Source organism: Rhinopithecus bieti, unplaced genomic scaffold, assembly GCF_001698545.2.
Source record: "Rhinopithecus bieti isolate Rb0 unplaced genomic scaffold, ASM169854v2 scaffold_7045, whole genome shotgun sequence".
Lineage (NCBI taxonomy): Eukaryota > Metazoa > Chordata > Mammalia > Primates > Cercopithecidae > Rhinopithecus > Rhinopithecus bieti.
In genome coordinates, this window is record NW_016805305.1 from 98,847 (window position 1) to 124,374 (window position 25,528).

A 25,528-nucleotide genomic window follows, 5' to 3' on the forward strand; every position below is an offset into this window, starting at 1 on the left:
CTAATTTTTTTGTATTTAGTAGAGATGGGGTTTCACCGTGTTAGCCAGGATGGTCTCGATCTCCTGACCTCATGATCTGCCTGCCTTGGCCTCCCAAAGTGCTGGGATTACAGGCGTGAGCCACCGCGCCCGGCTGGCACTTTTATTTTTAAGTCTTTGAGAAATCTCCATGGAGGTTGTCCTAATTTACCTTCCTACTGACAGTGTTTAAGTGTCCCAAGATATGTTTTTCTTTCACTAATACATGCTACCTTCTTCTCTCATGCTGAAGAATGATTTTAGCAGTTGGATATTTGTGTTTTGTTTCCTCATTCTGGAAATAGAAACATAAATTATCTAAAAAAGCATTGTCAAATTGTCTTTGGATTCATATACTGTCATTCTGCATGATCTTTAAGTGCTTCTGTATCCTCTGATACAGGTGAGGCTGTGTAGAATAATACTAGCAGCTGTTGTATACCCTTTAATTACTTCTCTGTACCTCAGTTTTCTCATCTGTAAAGTGGGCATAATAATATTTCCTGATAGGGTTGTTGTTATAAGAAAATGATACAATTTGTTTGAAGCACTGAAGACAGTGTCTCACATGAATAATAATGCAATGAATGTCTGATGTTACTATTTTTATTTTATTGTACTTATTGAGCTTTCAACTCAGACATCATTACATTTAATCCTCACCCAATCCCATTAGGTAGGTACTATTATTGTTCTTATTTTACAGAAAATTATTACCTTTGTATTTGAATAACAGTTTTACTGGACTCCTATTCATACGACTCCTATTTTCTCTCTCTCTCAAAACTCTTACTGTATTTTTTCCTGATTTTGAATGTTGTGTGCATCTGAGGTACCCCTGTCTTTTTGTTCCTATAGGAGACTACTTTTTGTGTCTAGACACCTAGACAATTCTTTCTTTATGCTCAAAGCTTTGTTAGCAAGGTATACTCATTTTCCATAGCTGCCAAGACCACAATCTTAGTGGTGTAAAACAACACAAATGTATTATCCCACAGTTCAGTGGGTCAGAAGCCCAGTAGATTCAGCTGGTGTCTCTGTTCCAGTTCCCAGTAGGCCAGGATCAAGGTGTCTGTCAGCCTGAAGTCTTCTATGGGCAAGAGTCCACCTCCAGGCTTATTTGAATAATTGGCAGAATTCAGTTCCATGCATTTGTAGAGCTGAGATCTTCATTTCCTTGCTGGCTGTGGGCTGGGAGATTGTTCTCAATTTCTAGAGGCCACCTGCATTCCTTGGCTCATGGTCTCATCCATCTTTGAGCCAGCAACAGTGGGTGAGTTCCTCTTACACTTCAAATCCCTCTCGCTTATTAGTCTACTTACATTTCTGACTCCAGCCAGAGTGATGTCCTTGCTTTTAAGGATGTCTGTGATTCTATTAAGCTCACCAAAGTAATCTGGGATTATCATCCCATCTCGAGGTCACACCTGTAAATTCCCTTTGGCTGTGTATGGTAATGTATTCACACATTCTAGGGATTAGGGCATGGGAGTACTTGCAGGGGTGAGGAGCCATTATTCTGCCTACAATTCTAGGTTTTTATGTTCATCGTTTTAATTACTTTTTCCTGGAAGAGAGTGTACCTTTTCAGGATGTATTTCAGTCACTTTTTTCATGTTTTATTTCTGAGCACCTTTTCTGTTTCATGTGTTGGAATCTCTACGTGAAGAATCCAGTTATCTTCAGTATTGGATTACCTAGGTTCTCTTTAACTTAGTCCCTTAAAATTGTGCTTCAGAAAATCAATTTTATAGAGATGTAGTTTACATACAATAAACTGTGTCTATTTAAAGTGCACCAGCAATGAGTGGTTTTTTTTTCTTTCTTTTTTTTGAGGTGGAGTCTCACTCTGTTGCCCAGGCTGGAGTACAGTGGTGTGATCTCAGCTCACTGCAACCTCTGCCTTCTGGGTTCAAGTGATTCTCCTGCCTCAGCCTCCCGAGTAGCTGGGATTACAGGCATGCACCACCATGCCTGGCTAATGTTTTGTATTTTTGGTAGAGACGGGGTCTCACCATGTTGGCCAGCCTGGTCTCGAACTCCTGACCTCAGGTTATCTACCTGCCTCAGCCTCCCAAAGTGCTGGGATTATAGACGTGAGCCACCACACCTGGCTAATGCGTTTTGACAGATGTATATACCCCTCAAACCCCAGTCCCACTTAAGATCCAGAACATTTCCATCCCTACAAAAGTTTTCTTTGCAGCTTCTCTTTCTCTCAATGCTGCATTCACTTCCAAGTCTGGCCTCTGTGTCATTAATTTGATCTTCAGCCATGTTTGTTCTGTTTTTTCCTAGTTCTGAATTACTTGTTAGACTTGTGACAATAGTGTTATTATGTTTCACAGTTGATTTCCTCAGCTCTGCCATTTTCCATTTTACTCTGTTGTTTTATCATCTCATCTCGAAGCTCTCACATCAGTGAAATGTTATTCTTTTTCAGTTCTTCCATGTGCAAAGACATAGGTAACACAACCTGTTCCTCTGGTTGTGTTCTGCCCAGACATGGCTCTTTGAATGTATTCCTTCCTTCCTTTAAAAAAAAAAAATTGGTGAGACAAGATTCAGAATTGTGTGGTATAATATCTTTAATTTAAATAAAAAATAATACATAGAAGGAAATCATGCTGGATCATGTGTAAGTATTTTTTAGTTGCCATGGGTTTTTTTTTTAACCTTTAAGTCACTTCTTGTTACTTTGGATGGAACTAACATTTACTTTTTAAGGGTACTTTTTAAAAGATCATTGAAAACCAGCTTGAAATATACAGAAAACCTAGGAGGACATTGAGTATAACCATTATTTGTCCTGCTGGGAGTTGAGGTGAACATTTTTGTTTGTTTTTTTGAGATGGAGTCTCACTCTGTTGCCCAGGCTGCAGTACAGTGGCACAATCTTGGCTCGCTACAACCTCTACCTCCTGGGTTCAGGTGATTCTCCTGCCTCAACCTCCCAAGTAGCTGGGATTACAGACATGCACCACCATGATTAATTTTTGTTTTGCTTTTTTTTTTAAGTGGAGACTGAGTTTCACCATGTTGGCCAGGCTAGTCTCGAACTCCTGACCTCAGGTGATTCACCTGCCGCAGCATCCCAAAGTGCTGAGATTACAGGTGTGAGCCACCCTGCTTGGCCGAAGTGAACCTTCTTACCTCATCTCTTCTGGAGATTCTCAATCACCAAGATGTAGAAGTCCAATCTGAATGAAAATATCTACTTCCCATTAAAACAAAATCCCAATTTTTAAGTTTTTATTACCAAGGAGAAAAGAGAGAAAAAAATGACCATAAGGTAGAATATGCACATGCTTAGAAACTTTAAACCTTTTAAAGATATAAACTAAAAACCTCCCTCTTTAAACACTCTAGTTCCTGACACTTTCAGTTGCTTCCAGAAGAGAGAAATTATACATAAACCAGGACACATACAAACATGCTACATATGGGATAGTTCATATACTATGATCTTTTTTCTAAAATCAAAAAATAGTATATAGATATATATAGATCGTGTATGTTATAGACTGTAGCATATATGTATAATGTATTTATTTCATGTAACAATCTTCAAGAGAAGACTGTTCTTTATCAATTCATACCTAAATCCACATCCTTTTAAATGACTACATATTATTACACTGTATGGATTCCTCATCTTTAACCAGTCTTCTTTCTGATTCTACCATAAAAGTAGCAAAGAAAGAAAAGAAACATCAAATATTAACTCCAGCATTGCCCCATCCTGGGAAGCTGAGCAAGCCCTCACATGGAATCTGAGAATTAGAGAGAAGGGTTCCACACTAACAATTTTCAACACAGTGAACAACATGTTTTGTGTTGATTGATATTTCTTTGCAGGACACGTATATAGCAATGGCATTTCATTCTGCTGATTGGGGGTGTGCTTTTTTGGACAACTATATTCAAGTCTTGCCTGGGGAAAAAAGGTTGGATGACTCTGTGAGAACCTTACAACCCTGTCTTTCTGAGGTTAGAAATATTAAGCTTTGGAACTGCATCTTAAACAAACATCTTAGCAGTGTTTTCTCAAGTTATTTAGCAGAACGTAATCCCATGGATAGGGGTCTGTATTCACTTAAGTTTATGAAATGATGCACATAATATTTCTCTCTTAAGCATTTGTATTATGCATTTGTGTTTCATAGTCTTTGGAAAAGTTTTGTGGTGAATAAATCTGTTGAACATTATTGAGCCCAAAGTTTTCAAAACTTATTCTATTACTGAACCCTTTCTCCTCTATCACTTATTAATATCTCAGGATACAAAGTGTTTCTTCAGAGTATCTTAAATATATCTGTCCCTACGGAATCTGGTTTTCAAATTCTGTGCAGGGGTCCAGTAAAGGACCAGATAGTAAATATTTTAGGCATTGTAGGCCAAATGGTTTCTATTGCAAATATTCAGTTCTTTTAGGTAGCACAAAAGCCATAGACAATAGGTGGAAAAATGAGTGTGGTTATATTCCAGTAAAACTTTAGTTATGCACAGTAAAATTTAATTTTATGTAATTTTCACATGTTACAAAAGATCTTTTTTTCTCCCAGCAGTTTAAAAATGTAAAAATGATTCTCAGCTGGTGGGCTGTACCGAAGATAGGTGGGCCGCATTTGACCTGCTAGTCATAGTTTGATGACCTTTGATTTAGTAGATAATAAATCAGAATAAGAATTAAATCCTTTGTTCAGCAAGATTGTGCAATATTTCTTTTGTTTTAAAGAAGATCCAGAAGCTTTGTGCACTTGTATATTAAACATAAAAGAATATTAAGGCTTCATCTACTCTGTAAAAAGTGTTTAAGATAACCTAAAATTTAGCTGCTAAACTTGAGACAGTTTAATGCTACTATGCCCATTACAGAGGATAAGCTCAATACTAATTTACTGAGTAAATATTGGTGAAAATCTCCATATTATCAAGGAAATTAGATTAGAAATGATCTCTATATGATGGTTTATTTATTACTAAATCTTAAAGAAAACCTTTGTAATTTTCCCAAAGGCCGTAGCACAGATTCGAATTATAAAATGGATGTAAAAGTAGAATATATATTTAGTGAATTACTCTTTCTGTTGCTAGTAAGAATTGAAAGTTTGTTAACTGCATTATTGACCATCAACAAAAGTATAGAATTCCAAATGTGTGGAATTCCCCCAAGTGAAGCTGATTATTTTTGCCTTCACTGAATGTGTCACTCCTCCTTTTCTGGCCTATATTTAATGACCCTCAGTGTCCTTTTCTGGTGGCTCCCTGGTTTTCCCTAGGTTCATTCCAGAACCCTGGTCAGCCTGTAGTACCACGTGTGGGCCAGGTGTTCAGGTCCGCGAGGTGAAGTGCCGTGTGCTCCTCACATTCACGCAGACTGAGACTGAGCTGCCTGAGGAAGAGTGTGAAGGCCCCAAGCTGCCCACAGAACGGCCCTGTCTCCTGGAAGCATGTGATGAGAGCCTGGCCTCCCGAGAGCTGGACATCCCTCTCCCTGAGGACAGTGAGATGACTTATGACTGGGAGTATGCTGGGTTCACCCCTTGCACAGCAACATGTTTGGGAGGTATTTGAACCTTTGCTTAAGGGACAGTTATGTTGTGTGTTGCTAGTGGTTTGAGAAATTACTCAATCAGGTAAGCCAAATATGCAAATTAGCAAAAGTCTAAAGGAGATGAAGTCATTCAAATAACTGAAAATGATACTTTTTCTTCTTTTTCTTTCCTTTTCTTTTTTTTTGTAGTGATTATTTTAGAAAGGTAAAGTAGAGTGGTCCTATATCCTAACGAAAACAAGTATGTTTCTTTGCCTAAGAATCTGCATAACTGAGATGGGGTGGGAATCTCTGGTTCATATGAAATAAATAGGAAAATGCAGAATGGATAAGTTAAGGCAATCTTGTTCATAAATCAGTCTTATAGATTGAGGTGGCCTGGAATTGCATTATCTGATGCAACTCTAGATCAGAGTCTGTCCTCAGAAAATATTTGGGTTCATATCCGCACATTGGACCAGCACCTACGGGAACAAACTAATCACCATGATTTATGTTTGTGTACATCAGGGTGACATACACAGCCAGGAAACCCTGTTAGGATTAAAAAGTGGTTGTACAGTCAGGTGACCCCAAAGGGGTGAGAAGTTGGCCCCCTGATGATTTATGCAATTTAGAATCCAAAAGGGAGTGAAGGAGCGGTCAGCAGGAGTCCAGATAGCCACTCTTGAGGGCTCTGTTGAAAGTAAAAAGATAGAAATAACAAATAAGAAAACTGTATCTTTTACTCACATGAAGGAGACTGGGTCTGACCAGGAATCCAGAGCTCCGGTCACCCCATTCTTTGACCCCTGACTGTGCCTTGCAGCCAGGTGTTATGTAAAGAACTTGGTGCCTGAATGTGCTCTGCTCTCGGTCCAGCCAATGGTGGGAAAACCACAAGGAGCTACTGTCTTAGAGCTCTTGGCTCAAGATCATGCTTTACTCCTCCCAATAGTCTTGAGCCCATTACTTGAAACTCCTTGTCAAGTTGTGGAGCTCATGGCCCATTCATTGTGCCTGAACCCCTCACTCCTTAGCCTGAATTCTCAATCCTTGTCATTCAGTCTCTATGATTTGGTTGTGTCTGTCTTTCTCTTTCCTGTCTAATTCAACTTCTATACCTGCCTATCCTTGCCACTTTTTGTATAACCTTGCTAGCCTGGCAGTAAACCCAGCTGAAGTGGCATGTGCCTTATCCTCAGGCTGCCCCTAAACTACTGCCTTGCAGACATAGTTGCACATGTGGACTTCAGGTGTCTTAGCTGCCTCTGGATTCTTTCTCCCTCTTACTTGCTTCTGTCTGGTTGCTAAAAGTCCATGCCATCTAGCTAGGAATTTAGTCTCTCTGGTTTACTTGAACCTTAAATATCTGCTGTATCTCTTCCCTCCACAGCACATTGTCTGGGTTGCCCCCCACACTGCCTTGTGTCTGTTCTTGCCCAAGCCAAACTCCTGCCCTCTCTTGAGTTCAGAACCCTGGACACATTTGTTTGTTTGTTGTTGTTTTTGTTTTTTATGTCTTGGAAACCTCAACTCTAACATGCCCTTGGCAATTTGGGAACTGGTGCTTTCTCTTGATGGGTGGGGAAACCCTCTAGAGATAGCCACTGAGATGCAAAGATGGTCCCCTATTCAATCACAATAATACATACCTGGAACTTTCTACTGTATGACTACAAAATGCCAGCTGTCTCCATTGCTTCTGGGCCACTACATTGCTGCAGTCTTACTAGAGACTTGGAGCTGTGTCTTTCATTAGGAGAGCAGAAACAAGTCCAGCTGTTGCTTGCACACCCCAACATCTACCTTGTAATCTCAAGCTTTTAAGTGCTGTTGGTAGAATCCTTGTTTTTGTCTTCTCCTGACTGGCAAGATCCCCTCAAGTTGGGAAAGCATAGCATGCTGGGTACTTGGAACTCAGCAGACCAGTCAGAGTTGCCCAAAGAGAGATGACCAGGTAAATTCTAATTCAGCTGAGAGAGATTGCTGTTAGATCTCATTTTTGGAGCCTTTTACTAAAATACTAGAATCTACCTTGTGTTCCCAGTACCCACTGAGATGGCCCTCGATTCCACCTCCAGGATGGCTGAACTCATGGGATAAATTTCTCTTTTTTGTTTTCAGTAACAGCTTTATTGAGATATAATGCACACACCATATAATTTATGCATTTAAAGTATACAGTGTAGTGGTTTCTAGTTACAAAGCTGTGCAGCCATTAACATAATCAATTTCAGAACAGTTTCCCAAAGAACACTATATCCTTAAGCAGTCATACCCCATTTTCCCTCAAACTCTAACCCGTGGAAACCACTACTCTCTATTATGGACATCGCATATAATGGAATTATATAATATGTGGCCCTCTGTGACTGCCATCTTTCACTTAGCATAGTATTTTCGAGGTTCATCTATGTTGTAGCATGTGTCAGTACTTCATTCCTTTTTATGGCCAAGTAGTATTCCATTAATACAATATTTTACCCATTCATCGATTGATAGAAATTTGAGTTGTTTGCATGTTTGGGGTATTGAGAATCGTGCTGCTGTGAACGTTCATGTATATGATTTTACATGGACGTGTGTTTTTATTTATTTTGGTTATATACCTTGGAGTAGATAGAATTACCTTTGAATCCATTTAAAATATGTTAAGTTTTTTGACACTTGACTAATTGAGTTTGATTATCCTTAGTGGCACTGTGCACCTTTTGCCCTGCTATGAGAAGAGAAGCTGCCTTGCATCTGTCAGAAATGCAATTCAGTATTCAGATGGATGATGTTAAGGTGCCCATTTGCTTTATGATATACTCTTGTGTATCTGGAGCACATTTTACACATTTTAAAAGAGCTCAAGTTGGTAGCCTTTTACTACTCAGGTAAGCAGCAGTTTAGTCTTATAAGGGTATATTTTATTGTTTAATCCTGGAATAATATTATTGAAATGAACCTTGGATACCTACTAACCCAGATTTTATAGTTGAGATTATATATTTTAAGATTATATATTTTAAGCTGAGACTCAGAGTCCATCATAAAGCCAACAATAGAAAATGAATAACTTGATTCTCTTTCGTTAGAGAAGGTTGACTGAATTATAAGTACATGTAATAAGCTTCCTAGCTTTACAAAAGTAATATTTTAATTTCTTGAGTTCAAGATTAAAGTTCCTTATAATAAATAACTAAATCCTATAAAACTGAAGAGCTAAGGCATAAAACCAAAATCCTTTATAAAGGCCGGGATGGAAATTGTGGGTGAGGTGACTCAGGCCTGTAATCCCAGAACTTTGGGAGGCTGAGACAGGAGGATCTCTTGAGGCCCAGGAGTTCGAGATCAATCTGGGCAACATAGCAAGACCCAGTCTTTAGGAAAAAAAATGAAATAAAATAAAATAAAGGCTGGGAATTGGGTACCTGCTCTGTGTTAGATTCCATGGTTCTTCACCAAGTTCTGCACTGAATCTTCAGGGATATAAAATAAATAGAACATATTCTTTGCCTTGATGGAGCACAGCTTTTGGTTATTTTGGTTTTACTGTCCTAACCACACTGCTTATAGTCAGTGGTACTTGCCTCTGTGATCTATTTCAATGTGGTTAGGTAAGTTCAGCTTCCATAAGTCCAATAATGTGTGAGTTATGAATGTGGGCTTTTAGCCTTCACCCAGGATAGCAGAGAGGATAAGTCTACAATGACTGACAACCACAATAAAATGAAATTTACACAGGCATGTATTTATTTCTTCAACATTCTTATTTTTGCTAGAAAAGTAATATACAAATTACAGGTTTCTGAAAAGATAAATTTTGGTCACATTCTGATATTCTGTATCCTTATATTTTCTAACCTATCTTCACATCATACAGGAAATAAGAATAAATCCATTTGTTGTAATTACTGATGCTTAAGATCCTTGCAGAAGTCTCTTTTCACATTGGGGTAGCAGCAGAGAATTCTTTTTTAATTCCTAAAAGCATGAAGACTCCAGACACCAATCTCCAGCTTCCAAAGTGTGTGTATGTATTTATGTATATGTATGTATGCATGTACTCATGCAGCAGTATCTGTGTGTGTACATACATCACATACATGCACACACATACACATGTACATCTTGGAAGATGTGCCTACCTTTTTAGTACCCTCTGGTAAGGTTTTATAATTTATTACATCATAAACATTCCTTACTGAAGTTCTTCTTTTATATTTTATATTGTTTGTTGTTTTTATGACCTCATTTTTTTACCTTTATGTTTTTTAACAACACAGGCTAGGAGTATTTATGTGGACATTTGAGACCTGACCCCAGTATGAACCCCAGCTCTGCAACTCTCTTTGTGCTGTCTGTTTAAATTTGTAGAGGTGTGGTTTATTTTGCTGTAATGATAGGAGTCATACCTACCTCATTAGGCTTAATGAAATAATTAAATGTGAATATTAAATAAGGTGATGTTCAAGAGTGTTTAATAACAGTGTGTGGTACATTGTATATAATAAATGTTAGTGGGACAACTATTTTACAATATAATAAAGCATTCCTCTTATATTGGAATGCTTTGATTATTTCTCTTTTTAAAAATCTGACTAAATTGCTGAACACTTTAATACTTCTAATCATTTTTCAGCCTATCTTTATGAGTTTTCTAAGTAAATGATCATCTGCTATTAATGATGATTTTATCTTTTCCTTTCCAGTGGTTATTTAAGTTTCACATTTTATTGGCTTGTCTAGAATTCCAGGAACAATTGTAAATAATGTGGATAATGCCAACCTTGTCTAGGTCCTGTCAGTAGCAGAGATCTCTTTATTGTTTCATTTAAAAACAATGTTCTACAAATATTTATTGTATGTTTCTATGTGCCAGGCACTGGCCTAGGTGATAGTGACTCAGTGGTTCCTAGCTTTGGAACTGAACTCTAATAGGGAAAGTGCATTCATCACATAATCATACTCACATGTATATGGAATTACCACTGGTTACAGCAATTGCAAAAGAAGTATATGGTGCTATGAAAAGGGGCATTTGACCTAATTACACTTGAATTTAAATCTAAAAGATGAGGCATTAGCTAAACAAAAGGGGGTTGGGGGGGGTGGCACACGGATAATTTCCGGCAGAAGGAGCCTATGCAAAGGCCGGCAGAAGGGTGCATGGTACATTCCAGGAATGGAAGAAGCCAGGCACAGTTGGAGTACTGGGAATGAGACAGGGTTTAATGTGGCATGCTGCTAGACAGGAAGGCAGAGGCCAGACAATTACGGCCTTACAGGCTATGTTGCTTTGAGTCTATCCCAACATCAATGGGAAGTCATTCAAGTAATTAAAGTGGGAGTTATGTGACCAACTTTTTATTTATTTCAAAAAGGTTAGTCCAGCTGTATTGTAGAGAATGGATTAGAAAGAATAAGGATGTTGTGAGAGCGATCACATAGGAAGCTATTGCCTATGCCAGGCAAGAGCTCGGACCGGAATGGTGACCGTGGTAGAGATGGAGTATGGTGGATGACTTTGAGAGACATGTAGGAAATAAAAGGATCTGTCACTGGAGTGCGTAAGCAGGAGTGTGATGGCAAGTCTGAGTCCTAAGATTATTTTCTGAGATGGTGAGTGCTAAATGTTGGTGAGGGAACCCATGAGTTCATTTGTGGACATAACACTTTTAAGATGCCTCTTGACTTCCAAGTAGACATGCTAAGTGGTCAGTTGGATGTGTGAGTCTGAAGTGAAGAGGAGTGGTCTGAACTGGAATGGTACATTTATGCATCATCTTTGTATCCAGGGATTGAAGCCAGGGGCATGGACAAGAATTTTCAGAATACTATGAGGAGTGCAGAGGGTCTAGGACTAAGTCTTGAGGAAATTCAACATTCAGTGGCTGGGTGAAGGACACTAAGCCGCAAAGGTCTGTGAGAAGAGATCAGCGAGATATGATGAAAACAGAAGTCTGTGGTGTGGTGGAAACCAGTCAGCTGTGTTGCATGCCATGCAGAGGCGGAGAGGAGAGGGTTCAGCATTGGCACTGGGTTCAGCAATGTGAAGCCACTGGGGACTTAAGGAAAGGTCATTTCAGTGGAGGAGCGGAGATGGAAACCAGATTTGAAAGGGTTGAGGAAAGAATGATAAGTGACAGAGTGGAGATGAATAGAGGAGTTTTGTTTTGCAGCAAAAATTGGCCGTGTTAAAGAAGACAGAGAGGAGGAGATGACTAAGATCTCCTTGTGGGTTGAGGCAGATCTGTGTGGGTGTGGGTGAAGGGTGGTGTTAGTTAATGTTGGAGACCCTTGGGTACATTTAAAAAGCTCTAGAATGAAAGTGAAAGACAAAGTAATAAATAGGTTTTCTAAGAAGATGGAAAGGGATGAAACTCCAAGCACAGTCGTGGAGATCAGTCTTAATTCATTGGAAAGGCAGCTTCTAATTGTAATAAGCAGGGAAAAGGCTAGTGAGGATATGAGAGTAGGTGGGTTTGTATGCTTATAAAAGGAAGTTCCCATCTGGTCATTTCTGTGCTTTTGTGCATATGAATATTTGCTGAAAGTGATTGGTAGGTGAATGACAGATGTTTGAGGTAATGATGTAATTTTATTATACTGCTGATTATAATATGCTATTATTTAATTTAGGTCATATATATAAATATATATGAATGATACTGATGCATGTAAATGTACTCTATTTTGCATAGTGGAGTACAAGAATTCCTTTCTACAAATGGTAAAATGGGAATGAAGATTGCATTGGCCCACTATGGGCTCATTTGAGCATACTCCCAATAGAGATGTGTTCCCGGTATGGTACATTAGCAACTGCCGTTTTGTTTTCTCCAAATCCCTTCAAATCATGACAGGCCTCGAGCTGTAGTTTCCTCCAGGTCCTCTTGACATAATTGGTCACTTCCGCTCAGGCTCCAGTGGTTTATGATGCCCTTCCTAAGGCCAAATGGCTTTCAACAATCCTTAATCTTTACCAGCTGGTTCCTAAAAAGAACTCACCTATTTGAAGTGCTACAAAACTTGCACTTTAACACCAAACAGGATACCTTTGGATCCATAACATATTATGCTTCACCCTTTTTCATTACCTGGTACTTTACAGTAGTACCCCTCCAGTCAAACTAGCTAATCAGCAGAAAGAGAAAAAAATTAACTCTTCTTTTCAATATGATTCTAGGCCTGTGTGTATGTGTGTATTTTGGAAACAAAGAACATCATTATATATAATATAGCATTATACAAGCCCACACTGTATGAAGCAGACCTCTTTTTTCCTCGTATAGGTTTAGGTATCAGGTTTTAGTAGTTTTGTGAGATGAACTGGCATTTTATATATCTTTAAATAATTTTAAATAGTTTATATTATAGAAATCATCTGTTTAAAATATTTGAAAGTGCTAGTTCCTACAACTGTCTAAATCCTGTCCTGTTTTTGGGATTGAGGGAAAGCATCATGGCTCCATCTTTAACATTATTTTTAAGTTTTCCCCACTTATTGTTATATTCAATCCAAGTTCTTATAATAATTTTAAAATAAATTACATAATTTAGATTCCCTTGGGACAAAAACCATCCATTTCATGAGGATACTGGAATTTATTTTCTAGAGTTGTTCATCGAGTCTGAAGTGGCTGTAAGTCTCCCTGTTCTTCCTTTTCCTGCCACAAATAATGTGCAATCTATTTACTCTTTGGCCTAGAACTTTATAAAAATTCTAATATGTGGAGTTGGTGAGTTTGATTGTTTATTATGCACTTATGTTGGACTATATTATAGTCAGAGAATGTTACCTGCATAATTTATGACTTTCAAAACTTACTGCAGTTTTCTAGACTAACAGAGGATCTGTTTTTGTTAATGTTCCATGGATGCTTCAAGAAAGCATATTGTATCTATTTCTAGGGCCCAAGACTACTTGATTTTTAAAGCAACATAATTTTCTTACACAAATTAATTTTCCTTATTTATTTTACAACTTGGCGTATTAAATACTGAGTAGCACGTAAAAGGCTCTGACTATGGATTTTAAAAATCTCTCCTGGTATTCTTACACTGTGTGTCTGTGTGTGTGTTGTGTTATTTGACATGTTGAAGTAGTCAAGACTGTTATTTGCAAATGGCAGAAACCCAACCAAGCAAAAAGAACATGTCAGCTTATTTATTGGCTCTGCTTCTTTTCTTGGAGTCTGTGTTTTTACGCTTTAAATATTAATTTATTTCTTGATGAAGGCTAAAAAATATGTATATATTTTGAGACAGAATCTTTCTCTGTTGCTCAGGCTGGACTGCAGTGGTACAGTCATAGCTTGCTGCAGTCCCAGCCTCCTGGGCTGAAGTGATCCTCTCACCCCAGACCCCCGAGTAGCTGGGACTATAGGCGTACCCACCACACCCAGCTAATTTTTGTATTTTTTGTGGAGATGGGGATCTCACTGTGTTGCCACAAGCTACGTATATTTTTCTTTTTCTAAAAAAAGACTCTTTCATGATAACACTGCAAAAGTCAAATGTGAAGTAAGGGATGTTGCCTTATGCTACAAAAGGATTTTATTTGAAAAATGATGCTGATGTTTCAGCACTTGATGTATTATATTCTAAATTCATAGTTGTAATTATTACCTAAATTTTGTTACAAGATGAGGTAAACTTATTTTATAATTTTCCTTTTTTAACTTTGATTTTGAAAGTAAATGCTTAATCAAATATTTTAAGGTGAGAAATGTCAAAGTAACATTGTAGGACCAATGTATGGGATGGGAGATATTTCGTGGCCATTTTTGGAAAATATACTCTACTTCAATAAGTATCCTAAATCAGCTATTAAACTTATAAATTCTTTTCCCTAAACTTACTTTAAGACAGAAAAGTTTGTCATGAGTGTTGTACAATTCCATCCAGAATGGGTTATAATGGGGCTTTAAGGCCCACTTATTCAGAAAATGTTCCAAAATAGTCTCTGGAATAAAAATTTCTGAAGAATTTCTGTTATAAATTAAAATATATTTGAAAGTTAACTGGATTTTTCTCAGATTTTAAAAAAATGAAACATACTAGGAAATGAACATTTAAACCTCTACAAGGTAACTAAGTTTTGATATTTGCAAATAAAACCTAGAGTTATTAAGTTGTAGCAATGCCTTCTTATATCTCAGGTTAGCCAATGTTTATTTTAAAAGTTCATAGAAGATACATGCAGATTTAATACTGCATCCTGCCATGGCAGGGAACATAAAATTACAACTGAAGACAGCAGGAGAAAATTTATTAGAAAGAACTGAACATCACAAATATGTATTTTAGAAGTATCTTTGGCCAATACTACATCCTGTAAAATGGTTGAATTGAAACATGGCATTTGGAAAAAGACCCACAACCTTGTAACATAATGGAATGTACATTCTTGCATGAAAATGAATGCATTTGCATATTTCAAATAACATAGTCAGTTGCTATTACAGTTTGTATGTGACTTTTTAATCAAAAGTTCGATTTACATCTTGTTCCATCTGATTTCCCAATAATTTTTTTTGTCTCAGCAGACAAAGAATACTGGTTGAGAACATAGGCTTTGAGGTCAGACAGACCTGTCTGGCCTCAAAGGGAAAATATGCCTGTGAAAGTTCACATTTTCACAAGCAGCAGTCTTGTACTTTTTGGCTGTATTGCATTTTAGAATCCCTAGAGTATGTACAGAAGAAAGATCACTGAATTAGGAGGCAGGGAATTTAATTTCTAGGCTTGAATCTACCACATTTTTGCTGTCTTAGTTTCTCTCTAGACCTCAGTTTCCTTATTATTAAATTAATAAAATGGAGGTAATAATGCCATTCTTTTGACCTCACCGATTATTGTGAAAGCACCTTGTACACTTTGCAAATAGGAGGTGTTATTATTGTTTTTCCTAGCAGTAGAAATGTTACAAATTACAGTCATAGTGAACAGGAACTCAAATCATAATTAAAATTTTGAGGAGTTATGTATCTGCCAGATTTAGCACAATTTGCAGTGATATAGAGAAAATGTTATTCTTTAGCAGCTGATTCAAAAATTCCTCTTGGGGAAACTATTGTGACTGTTTGGAAGAAACACCTTGATGGCTTATTTGGGGAAACTCCTAGCTTTGAGTACATTTGGAATACAGATAAGTCCAAGGGTGGGTGGGGAGTCGGGATGCTCTTGAATGTTTCAAGGTGAGTAGAGGGAGTAAAGGGACTGAATTTAAAAGGCGAATGAAGGAATATCGTAGACTGGGAGACTTTGGATAATGCAAAGTTGTTTGCTCCCACGTGTGCTCTGAAATACATCCTGCAGCCCTATGATAGTCAAAAGGGCAGTGTTCTAAGAATGAGAAGACCTAAGACTCTATTTTGTTTTTTCCACAATAAATGATTCTATGTCATTTGCATTTTTTCCTCTTTCCAATCTGCAGGCCATCAAGAAGCCATAGCAGTGTGCTTACACATCCAGACCCAGCAGACAGTCAATGACAGCTTGTGTGATATGGTCCACCGTCCTCCAGCCATGAGCCAGGCCTGTAACACAGAGCCCTGTCCCCCCAGGTATGTGCTGTCTTGTGCTCCTGGTATATACCATGTCCGGGTGGTAATACACTCCCCTGCAGAGAAACCCACCTAAGTGCAGACTTGTGGGTTCACCGAAGGTAGATGTGCTAAGTCTGCTTCAGAGCTCTCTTCTCTGCTCAAATTATGCTCCAGCCAGATTCTTGCCTAGGTGCTCAGATGCAGCCATGTTTAACAGGAATGATCTTGAGGTTGACTTTTGTTTGCATCGAACACTAATGAACATAAACTGGCCTGCTACCTGCAAAACCATGAGATCAGTGGATTTGTTCTGTTTCTCCTCCCTGTTTCCTCCAGGGCACTTCTTCCCTTAACATCCCATCAGAAAGCACAGGATTTGCATTAGAGTTAACATTGGTACATAGTAGGTGCTTAATCCATATTTGTTGAGTGACTGTGTAATCTCCTATTTCATAGCACTCACACTGATGTGTTATTACCTTTCCCACTGACTTGCCTTGGATCTCAGGTTGTGGGGTGTAATGTTATAAATCCCAATGAGTAGGGGAGGGTGACCTTCTTGATCTCTTTGACTGATAGGTTTACCTTAAAAGTTAATCTACTTTCTTGCTTAAGTCCTGATAAGATCCTGAGGAATTTTATCAGAAGAGAAGTAGGTTGTTCTCATGTTCCTGTGTCCCTGGTGCTGCTGGCTACAGAGGATGATAACTGAACATCATTGGTTTCTCACACAAGACCTAGCCCCCAGTCTTTTCCTTCATCTCTTCTTTACCTTTATTATCTTATGACCCCTCTTCTGTGAGAAGAATTAGTTGCCAAAAATGCTGAGCCCATTCCTAGTCACCACCTGCCTCTCCTACCTCTTAGTCATCATGTTGCCCTGCTAATGAAATCCTTTCATTTGCTAAAGCAAGTTCTGCTATGTTTAGGACTCTCAGTGATTGAGGGAGGTTATTGTATCCTCCTGCCATATTAGTCTAAGGATAAGTATATTTTATGTTTATTCAGAAAATAAGTTGTGCTTCTGGAATTCTCTTGACCCTTCTGATTTTGATTCCATGCAATCTGTTGGCTATGATGTTTCTCCTGCCTTGATGGCATAAGGGTGGTGAAGGTTGGGATCAATACGTTAGGCCCCCCGAGAAATCAGGCCCTCCACATCCTGGAGATGGGCACCCCTTCCTTGAGAGTCTTGTTCTCCAGCCCGCACAGTCTCAGAAGGAGGCCAGTGTGTGCCTCATCCTTGGTGAAATCAAACCTGCCATGTAATGGGCATAGTGTTTTGTATCCATTACCGTATTTCTCACTTCCATTGAGGCCTGCAGAAGTACTGGGAGCTTGTTGGCTTATGTTAGAGCCATCTCGCTATGTGTGGTTGAGGTGATGCAGTAAGGGCCTGTAGACTTACCTTAGTGAGCAAAGCAAGGGCCAGAAACAGCACTGGGAAAACTGTTTCCCTTTCACCTCCCACTCCCACCCCCAGGCTTATGGCATTCCAGAGTGATCCACGCTAGAATGCAGATTGCAGAAGAGACAATAAAGGAGGGGTTTTAGGAAGGTTTGATGTAATTAGGAGTCAAGACTTTGTCATACTTTGTCAAGTATGTCCAGACTTTTCCAAGAATAGCAAATATATTGGAGCAGTGTTGAATATGTATTCACTTGGAATGACCCTTTAATCTTTAGAGAAATAGCACTTGTGTAATGGCATGTAGTAATCTGAATTATTTATCTATGTTTCTCAGTTTTTTCTATTCTAATATTGGAACCACTGAAATAGATACTTTTGGAAAAGCCAGGGTTTCTGTTTTCCTCCCCTGCTACATCCCTCCCCTGAGGCAGTGAAGATGGAAACAGATGACCACCTTCCTGAACAGGAGCAAGGCACAGGGAGAAATACAGGGAGGGGGCAAAACATAGTTATATTTCTCAACATATTTCCCTATGACATTGGAATCATTTTGTAAACTGTTTTCTTAAACTTAATCTGGGGATGGGGCATGAGGTGGATGTTAACCAAACAGCGTCTCAAGAGCAGGAATACTACGAGGACCTAAAATAAATTGGTGGGGCAGGGAAGCAGGGGAGGTTGGTGCAGGTCCTTTCTGAGGAAGTTATTTAAGATGTAAACACAGGCAGGAATCTGCCAGGAGAGGTGTAGAAGAATGAGTGTTCTGGGCAGAGGGAACAGTATGTGCAAAGGCCCCAAGGAAAGAAAGAGCTCAGTGTGCTCAAGGAACTGGAGAGAAAGGAAATCAGTGTGTCATCAGATGAGATATGAATGGGCAAGGGCCACGGTAAGTACTTGGACTTCATCCAGAGAGTCAGTGGGAAGCCACTGGAGGGTTTGAGCAATGAAGTGGTACATCAGATTTACATTTTAAAAAGATTACTCAAACACAGAAATGGGGAGAACAAAATGGAGACAATTAGATGAATTATAAATTTTTTAAGAAAATTACTTAAAACTAGGGATCCAGCCCACCATAATTCCATTTGAGTGTCCTCGATTTAAAGCCTGCCTCTGTGTGAATCTGCAAATATCATCATTTCCTTTTTACTGTTTATATGACACCAACACCTTTTTTTTTTTCTTTTTGAGACAAAGTTTCGCTGTTGTTGCCCAGGCTGGAGTTCAATGGCACAGTCTTATGGCTCACTGCAACTTCCACCTCCTGGGTTCAAGCGATTCGCCTGCCTGAGCCACCCGAGTAGCTGGGATGACAGGTCAGGTGCCCGCCAACATGCCCAGCTAATTTTTTGTATTTTTAATAGAGATGGGGTTTCACCATGTTGGCCATGCTGGTCTCAAACTCCTGACCTCAGGTGATCCACCCGCCTCAGCCTCCCAAAATGCTGGGATTACAGGCATAAGCCACCGCACCCGGCCACCAACAACATTCTTCATCAAAATAGTTGAATCCCTTCTATATTTGTAGCCATGAATATCAATGCACCTCTACTGTCTTTTCCAAAACTGCTTGGTGTATCCATCAGAAATACTGCTTTCCCAACCATGGCCCCCATGCTCCAGTATTTTGCAGAGCAGTTTTAAGAGTTCTACAGTCCATAAATCCTTTTCTCTCTCTCTCTCTCTTTCTTTCTCTCTCTGTCTCTCTCTCTCTCTTTCTTTCTTTCTTTTTTTTTTCTGAGACGGAATCTCACTCTGTTGCCCAGGCTAGAGTTCAATGGCGCAGTCTCGGCCCACTGCAGCGTCTGCCTCCTGGGTTCAAGTGATTCTCCTGCCTCAGCTTCCTGAGTAGCTGGGACTACAGGCATATGCCATCACACCCTGCTAATTTTTGCATTTTTTGTAGAGTCAGGATTTTGCCATATTGGCCAGGCTGATCTTAAACTGACCTCAGTAATCTGCCCACCTCAGCCTCCCAAAGTGCTGGGATTATAGGCGTGAGCCACTGCACCCGGCCCATAAATCCTTTTCTATGTACTGTTTTATTTAAAACAGTGAATGAACCTGTTCACAACTTATGTCTGCACTATATCAGGTGTTTTGCTGTGCAAAAATTTGAAAATCATTGCCCTAAGTGTCTCTTTTTGGTGAAAAGTAGCTAGTACTGTTCTTATTAATAGCCTCACATTCTTTCAGAAATGTGCTAATAAATATATAATGAATAAAGGTCCTTGTTTTCTGTATATGAAAACTGAAATTTAGTATTTTTAGGTGATTGGTAACTTCTCCATGAGCACACACTAAATAAATTGCATACTACAATATAAAGCCCAAACATGGAGCGTTTCTCATGAGATGTCATCTAGTCCAAATTCTGCCTTTTCAGGATGGCCAAATGGAAGCTGTGGGAGCCTACATATCATGCTACTGGTAGAGCTGGTCTCCTGATTTCTAGTCTCTCCACTAGCCATCCTCTTTGTCTGCTGTAGCCAGTACTGTCTTTCTAGAAAGATGACTACAAAAAATAATGGTTTGGAATTTGCACAGATTTAAAATTGTGACTACAGTTTGGCTAAGTGTGATTTTTTTTTTTTTTTTTTTTTTTTTTGGACGTAGGGTCTCTCTCTGTTGCTCAGGCTGGAGTACAGTGGTGTGATCACAGCTCACTGCAGCCTTGAACTCCTGGGGTCAAGTGATCCTCCTGCCTTAGCCTCTCATGTTACTGGGATTACAGGAATGAGCCATATGTGCATCACTAATTTTGTAAAATTTTAAAATGTTTTTAGAGATTAGATTTTTCTCTGTCATCTAGGCTGGAGTGGTCGTGCAGTCACAGCTCACTATAGCCTTGACCTCCTGGGCTCAAGATATCCTCTCATCTCAGCCTTCCAAGCTCCTAGGATTATAAGCATGAGTGACCACACCCAGCTAGGTATGATATATTGATAGCCATTAACAAAGAAGAGGAAAAAGAAGAAAATACAACCCAATATGTTGGGGTATATTTTATTTCTAGATTTAAATCTTACTGCAGATTGATGTGAAACTAGTCTTCACCAGAGTTCTGCTCTGTTTCTAGCCAAGTAACAACTAAAACAGAGAAAATGAAAATGATAACAGCATGAAAGGCACTTCAAATGTGAATGATTTGCATGTCACAGGATGAAAAGAGAGGCCCTGAGAACACTGATGAAACTCTCAGTTTTATTTTTCTGAAAATAACTGTTACATTCTTGCTCCGGAAGTGAAGGTAGCCATAATGTTTCATCATATAATTTTTTCAGAAAAGAAAGCCAAAATATGAAACAATTTACAATTCATTCTCTGTCATTCTAAGAATTAGTATATAAAGTTGGCATTACCACCACAATTACATTCAAGATAAGATAACTTGATTTTATAATTTTTAATTTAAATTCTCAAGACTAAGTCCAAATCAAATATTTTCTCCCACTTTATCATGAAACCTGAGTTTCTTTTCTGAGGGGAATCACATAAAGTAAGTGGCCTTTTATGGTTTTAGTTCTCTGATAATATGAACTTGAGATTCTTGACAGTTTACTTTTCAGTACTTAATGAATTTGTCCTAATCATGTGTAACTGCCACTGCCTTAATTCAGATATGTTTTACCTGAACTGTTTCAACAGTTTCTAAATGAACTCTTGCCTCTCTTGTTTCCTGCTCTGATCCATGTGCACACGCATGACTATGAAAGATCTTTATCTCTCTAAGTTGCAAAATGACTGTGTGCGCCTCCGCATGAAACCTTCAACAACGCTCCTTTATCTATGGATTCAAATCCACATTCTCTACTTTGGCATGTGTTTCTTTCCTGGGGCTGCCATAACAACCAGAAACAGAGTGGCTTAAAGAACAGAAATTTCTTGTCTCCCAGATCTGGAGACCAGAAGTCCAAAATTAAGGTGTCAGCGGGGTCGATTCCCTCTTAGAGCTGTGAGGGAGCCTCTGTTCCATGGCTTTCTCCTGGCAGGTAACCTCTGGCATTCTTTGGCTTGTGAATGGCATTGTCCCTGTGATTTCATATTGTTTTCCTTCTCTGTGTCTTTGTGTCCACACTTCTCCTTTTCGTAAGGACACCACTTACATTGGAGTAGGGCCTACTGTAATGACCTCCTCTCGATCATCTGCAAAGAACTTATTTCCAAATAAGGTCACAGTCACAAGTACTGAGGGTTGTAACTTCCACATCTTTTGTGGGAAGGCAATTAAACCACAGCATATAAATGCCTTTGTGACTCTGGATCCAACTCTTAAACCACATTTCCTGTCACCTCCACCACACACACACACACACACACACACACACACAGAGAGAGAGAGAGAGAGAGAGACAGAGACAGATGGACAGACAGACACACACTCAGGCTCACCCTAAGGAACTTGCTCAGCAGCCACAATAAATTGTGCACCATGACCCACACTCCTGCTCATTCATGCCATTTGGACGTTTGCACACACTATGCCCTCTGCCTCTTAGAGACCTTCCCTACTATGACATTAGTTAATTCTCTCCCATAAAAGTAATCATTGGCTCACTTCTCACTAGTAAAATTAAGTTCAACAGAATGTGAGATAGGATCCAAACCTAAGACACTTGATAGCAAGGAACTCTCAAAAGTCAAAAGAAAACTGGAAATAGATCAGGGACATGGAATTAGAGCCCCAGTTCCACGTCTCTCAAGGAATTTCAGGTGAGTTCCTTAGCTCTCTGGGCACTGTTTCTTAATGTGAATAATGAAGAAAGGTGTTGGACTTTATGATCACCAAGGTCCCCTAAGCTCCAATCTTTCATTTTTGGGTAGTGCTTTCAGGTTGCATTTTTCACTCATGTCTTCAAATTATGTCTACTCCTTTGGCAGCAATCCTTATGTCCACACATGAGTAGTGTGAAGTGCTTGGGGTTTTAGTTCTAAGAATGACAGCCTTGGTTTGACCTGCCCAGGAGGTCAAGGCAGGGTTGAGTTTAGTTTGCAATGCTCTTCCATTGCCCACCAAACCAGAACAAGATTTAGCAACAAATCTAGAAACTGTTTCTTAAGTTTACTGAAGAAAGCTTAATGGTTTATTCATGCCTCAGCCTGTGTACTGTATCCCATTTCTGTCATCAGTGTGCCTCAGCGAGAGTTCTTACACATTCTCTTCCTCAGCAATCTCTTGCCCACAGAGCTTCCAGGCTAGGAATAATAGAGCAGACAACATGTCTTGGCTACTTTGCAAAATTAAGAGTCTGTTTTTATGTGAAAGGAAATACTATTCCTCATTTCAAAGTTGCAAATTTAATAAACTTTTCAAAGGTTGAGACTTATATTGGGAAAAAACCCAGCAGAGACAAAGGTTTGATGCCAAAATAAAGGTAAGTTTACAAAAATGTTTTAGGTTCTAGAAACTAGTGGTGTAGGAATAACAGGAACAGAGTGTTGCATAATATTTTCCATACAAATATTTACTGACTCCAAGGGCAATAGCAGTAAAATATCACCCCAGGGTGAAACTTACCACTGAGATTGTGTTGGACAGCCAGTGGATCTTTATTTACCCAAAGGCAAATGTATTTGATGTATTAGCCTGGACTCTCCAAGGTGGGGTGTTGGATGTTTATTTGCTTTTATGGGGTTACTCCCCCGATCTATCCTATAACTGCTGAGTGCCTGCTATTTATGGAGTTTGCTTTTTCCAGGAGAGAGCCAGCAGCTTGTAGAAACATGCTGGGTTACATAATGGTCCCACTAGTCTGAGGAGAGCCTTCTTCTCTAACAGGATTCAACACTGCTAGGGAAGAAAGGAGGAAAGCAAGAGGCAACAGTGATGTGTTTCTGTACCAACTTGCTACCTATTTCTTAATATAAAAAACAATTCTTTATTGAGTTCATTGTCTGTGAATAAGAAATTGTTACCCATTTCTTAAATAAAAACAGCTCCATCTCCAGTTCCTCGTGACTCTGATTTGTCTAGCTATACACTTGCTCGAAAGATGATCATCCTGAAGTCACATCAATAAAGTTTCAAATTTAAGCTGAATTGTTTTAATCATGAAACAGAAGCCTTCTAATTATTTAGCTATGTATTCCAATTGTCATCCAGATATGACCCGTGTATCTACTTGTAGTGACTTCACTCACATTCAAAATTTCTGGAATTTAGATATTATCAATTATAGTCTAAGTAATTAATAGACTTCCAATTAAGATGGTGTTGTAATATCATATTCTGTTCCAAATACAGATCAATGGTAGATGCAGTATAAAAGGAGGCATACCAAAGACACAATTAAGAAAACAATTACCTGGGCTAGGAAAGGAATGGAAGCATGAGGTGGTGAATGGAGCTGCACTTGTGGTTATTTGGAGCTTGAGGTCCCAAAGCAATTGTAGCAAATGACAGTTCAGTTTCTAAGACAGAAGAAAAACAATTGATGATTTGGGGAAAGGGAAGAAAATTAAGAAATATGGAAGTAATGTCAGAGAATCAAGATATGAAGTAATCTGTTTACTAAAACTTAAGAAAAAATATCCACTCCTAGTATCAACAGAAACAAATGAAAATAAATCCCCACATAGATACAAAATAGTGAAACTACAGAAAATCAGGGTAGATAAGAAAATCTTAAAAGCTACCACATATGAAAAACAGATTAACTGCAAACAACTTATCAACAACTTGAGTTTCTGGAAGACAAAGGAATAATATCTTCAGAATATTGAGGGAAAATCATGATCACCCTAGAGCTAAACTTGCTGAACTATTATTTCAAATATGTGACTGTATATGTCAATTTCTAACCACATGGTGGACTTGATATCCTTAAAGGCTTTTTGCTAAATACCTCTAAAATACTGGGTAAAATACGTAAAACATGTCTTGAAATGCAGAACTAAGCTTGTAAGAAAGTAAGAAAATCTTCAGAAGCCAAAAACAAGCTGAAGCATTGCCTTAGTGGGGACAGTTGTCAGTAACCTACACTTTTTGGCTTTAAGATCTTTTGCCTGATAGACAAGTCCTTAGACCTTCAGAAGGTAAGGAATAGAATGGAGATTCCCCATACAAAACCAGGGTCTACCTCAATGAAAAGGTAAATTCAAAAAATGAAATCCATCCTGTAAAGAGATTGCAAGGAGAACTATCTGTCTCAGCTCTGCCTCTGAATGGAAGGAATCAGAAAGGCTCCCCTGAGAATCTAAGAGCTACAAGTAGCCCTTTATGTAGGAGTAGGGTTTATATTCACTCTTTGTGATCCAAAAAATTGGTTCATACTGGTCTTGATAGAGGTGATGTAAATCCTGTGAGGAGGAGTGTATCTTCTACCCAGACCTTAAAATTCCCACAAAGACATAACGAGCATTAGCTCATAATCAAAATTAAAAAAAAAAAAAAAAAAAAAAAAAAAAAAAAAAAAAAAAAAAGTGGGGGGGGGAGGGGGGGAAAAAAAAAAAAAAAAAAAAACACATGAAGAAACAATGTGTGAGAGTCAGTGGGGGAAAAAATAGAATCAGATAACAGAGCATCATAAGTTGGAATTATCAGGTACAGAATATAAACGTGTTTATTTAAAATATTTACATATATAAAGCAGGAAATTAAAAATCCATGCTAGAAACAATAAACTATTAAAAATACTTGGAAGATTGTTTAGAAGAACCAATTATCACATTGAACCATCTGAAACTTTCTATTTGGTCAAAAATGGTCAAATATTGGCAGTTTATATGGTTCAGCTAATAGAATATCTAGAAGTTAAAAATATAGTGACTGAAATTTAAAAGTTATGTGCTGGAGTAAACAGTTAAAATGGAAGAGAGACCTGAAAAAATTACCCAGAATAAAGCATGAAGAATAAATAAAATATGTAAAATATGCACAAAAGGTAGATACAGAGGAAATATTGAGAAGGTTTATAATATATAAAATGGAGTTTCAAAAGAAAACAAGAGGTGGCATTTTCCCCTGCCCTACAGATCTGTGGAACCTTGAACTTTAGGGGGTGATATAGGGTATCTGGCAGA

At 38.6% G+C, this 25,528-nt stretch overlaps 1 protein-coding gene across 1 annotated transcript in view; it reads left to right on the plus strand.

Moving 5' to 3' along the window:
• The window catches only part of ADAMTSL3 (ADAMTS like 3), a 224,014-nt gene that overhangs the window by 95,227 nt on the left and 103,259 nt on the right, over positions 1 to 25,528 (plus strand). Inside the window, exons 11-12 of the mRNA XM_017872132.1 lie at positions 5,301 to 5,587; positions 15,984 to 16,113. Of these exons, the coding sequence (XP_017727621.1) occupies positions 5,301 to 5,587; positions 15,984 to 16,113 (417 nt within the window). The remainder of the gene's footprint in view (positions 1 to 5,300; positions 5,588 to 15,983; positions 16,114 to 25,528) is intronic.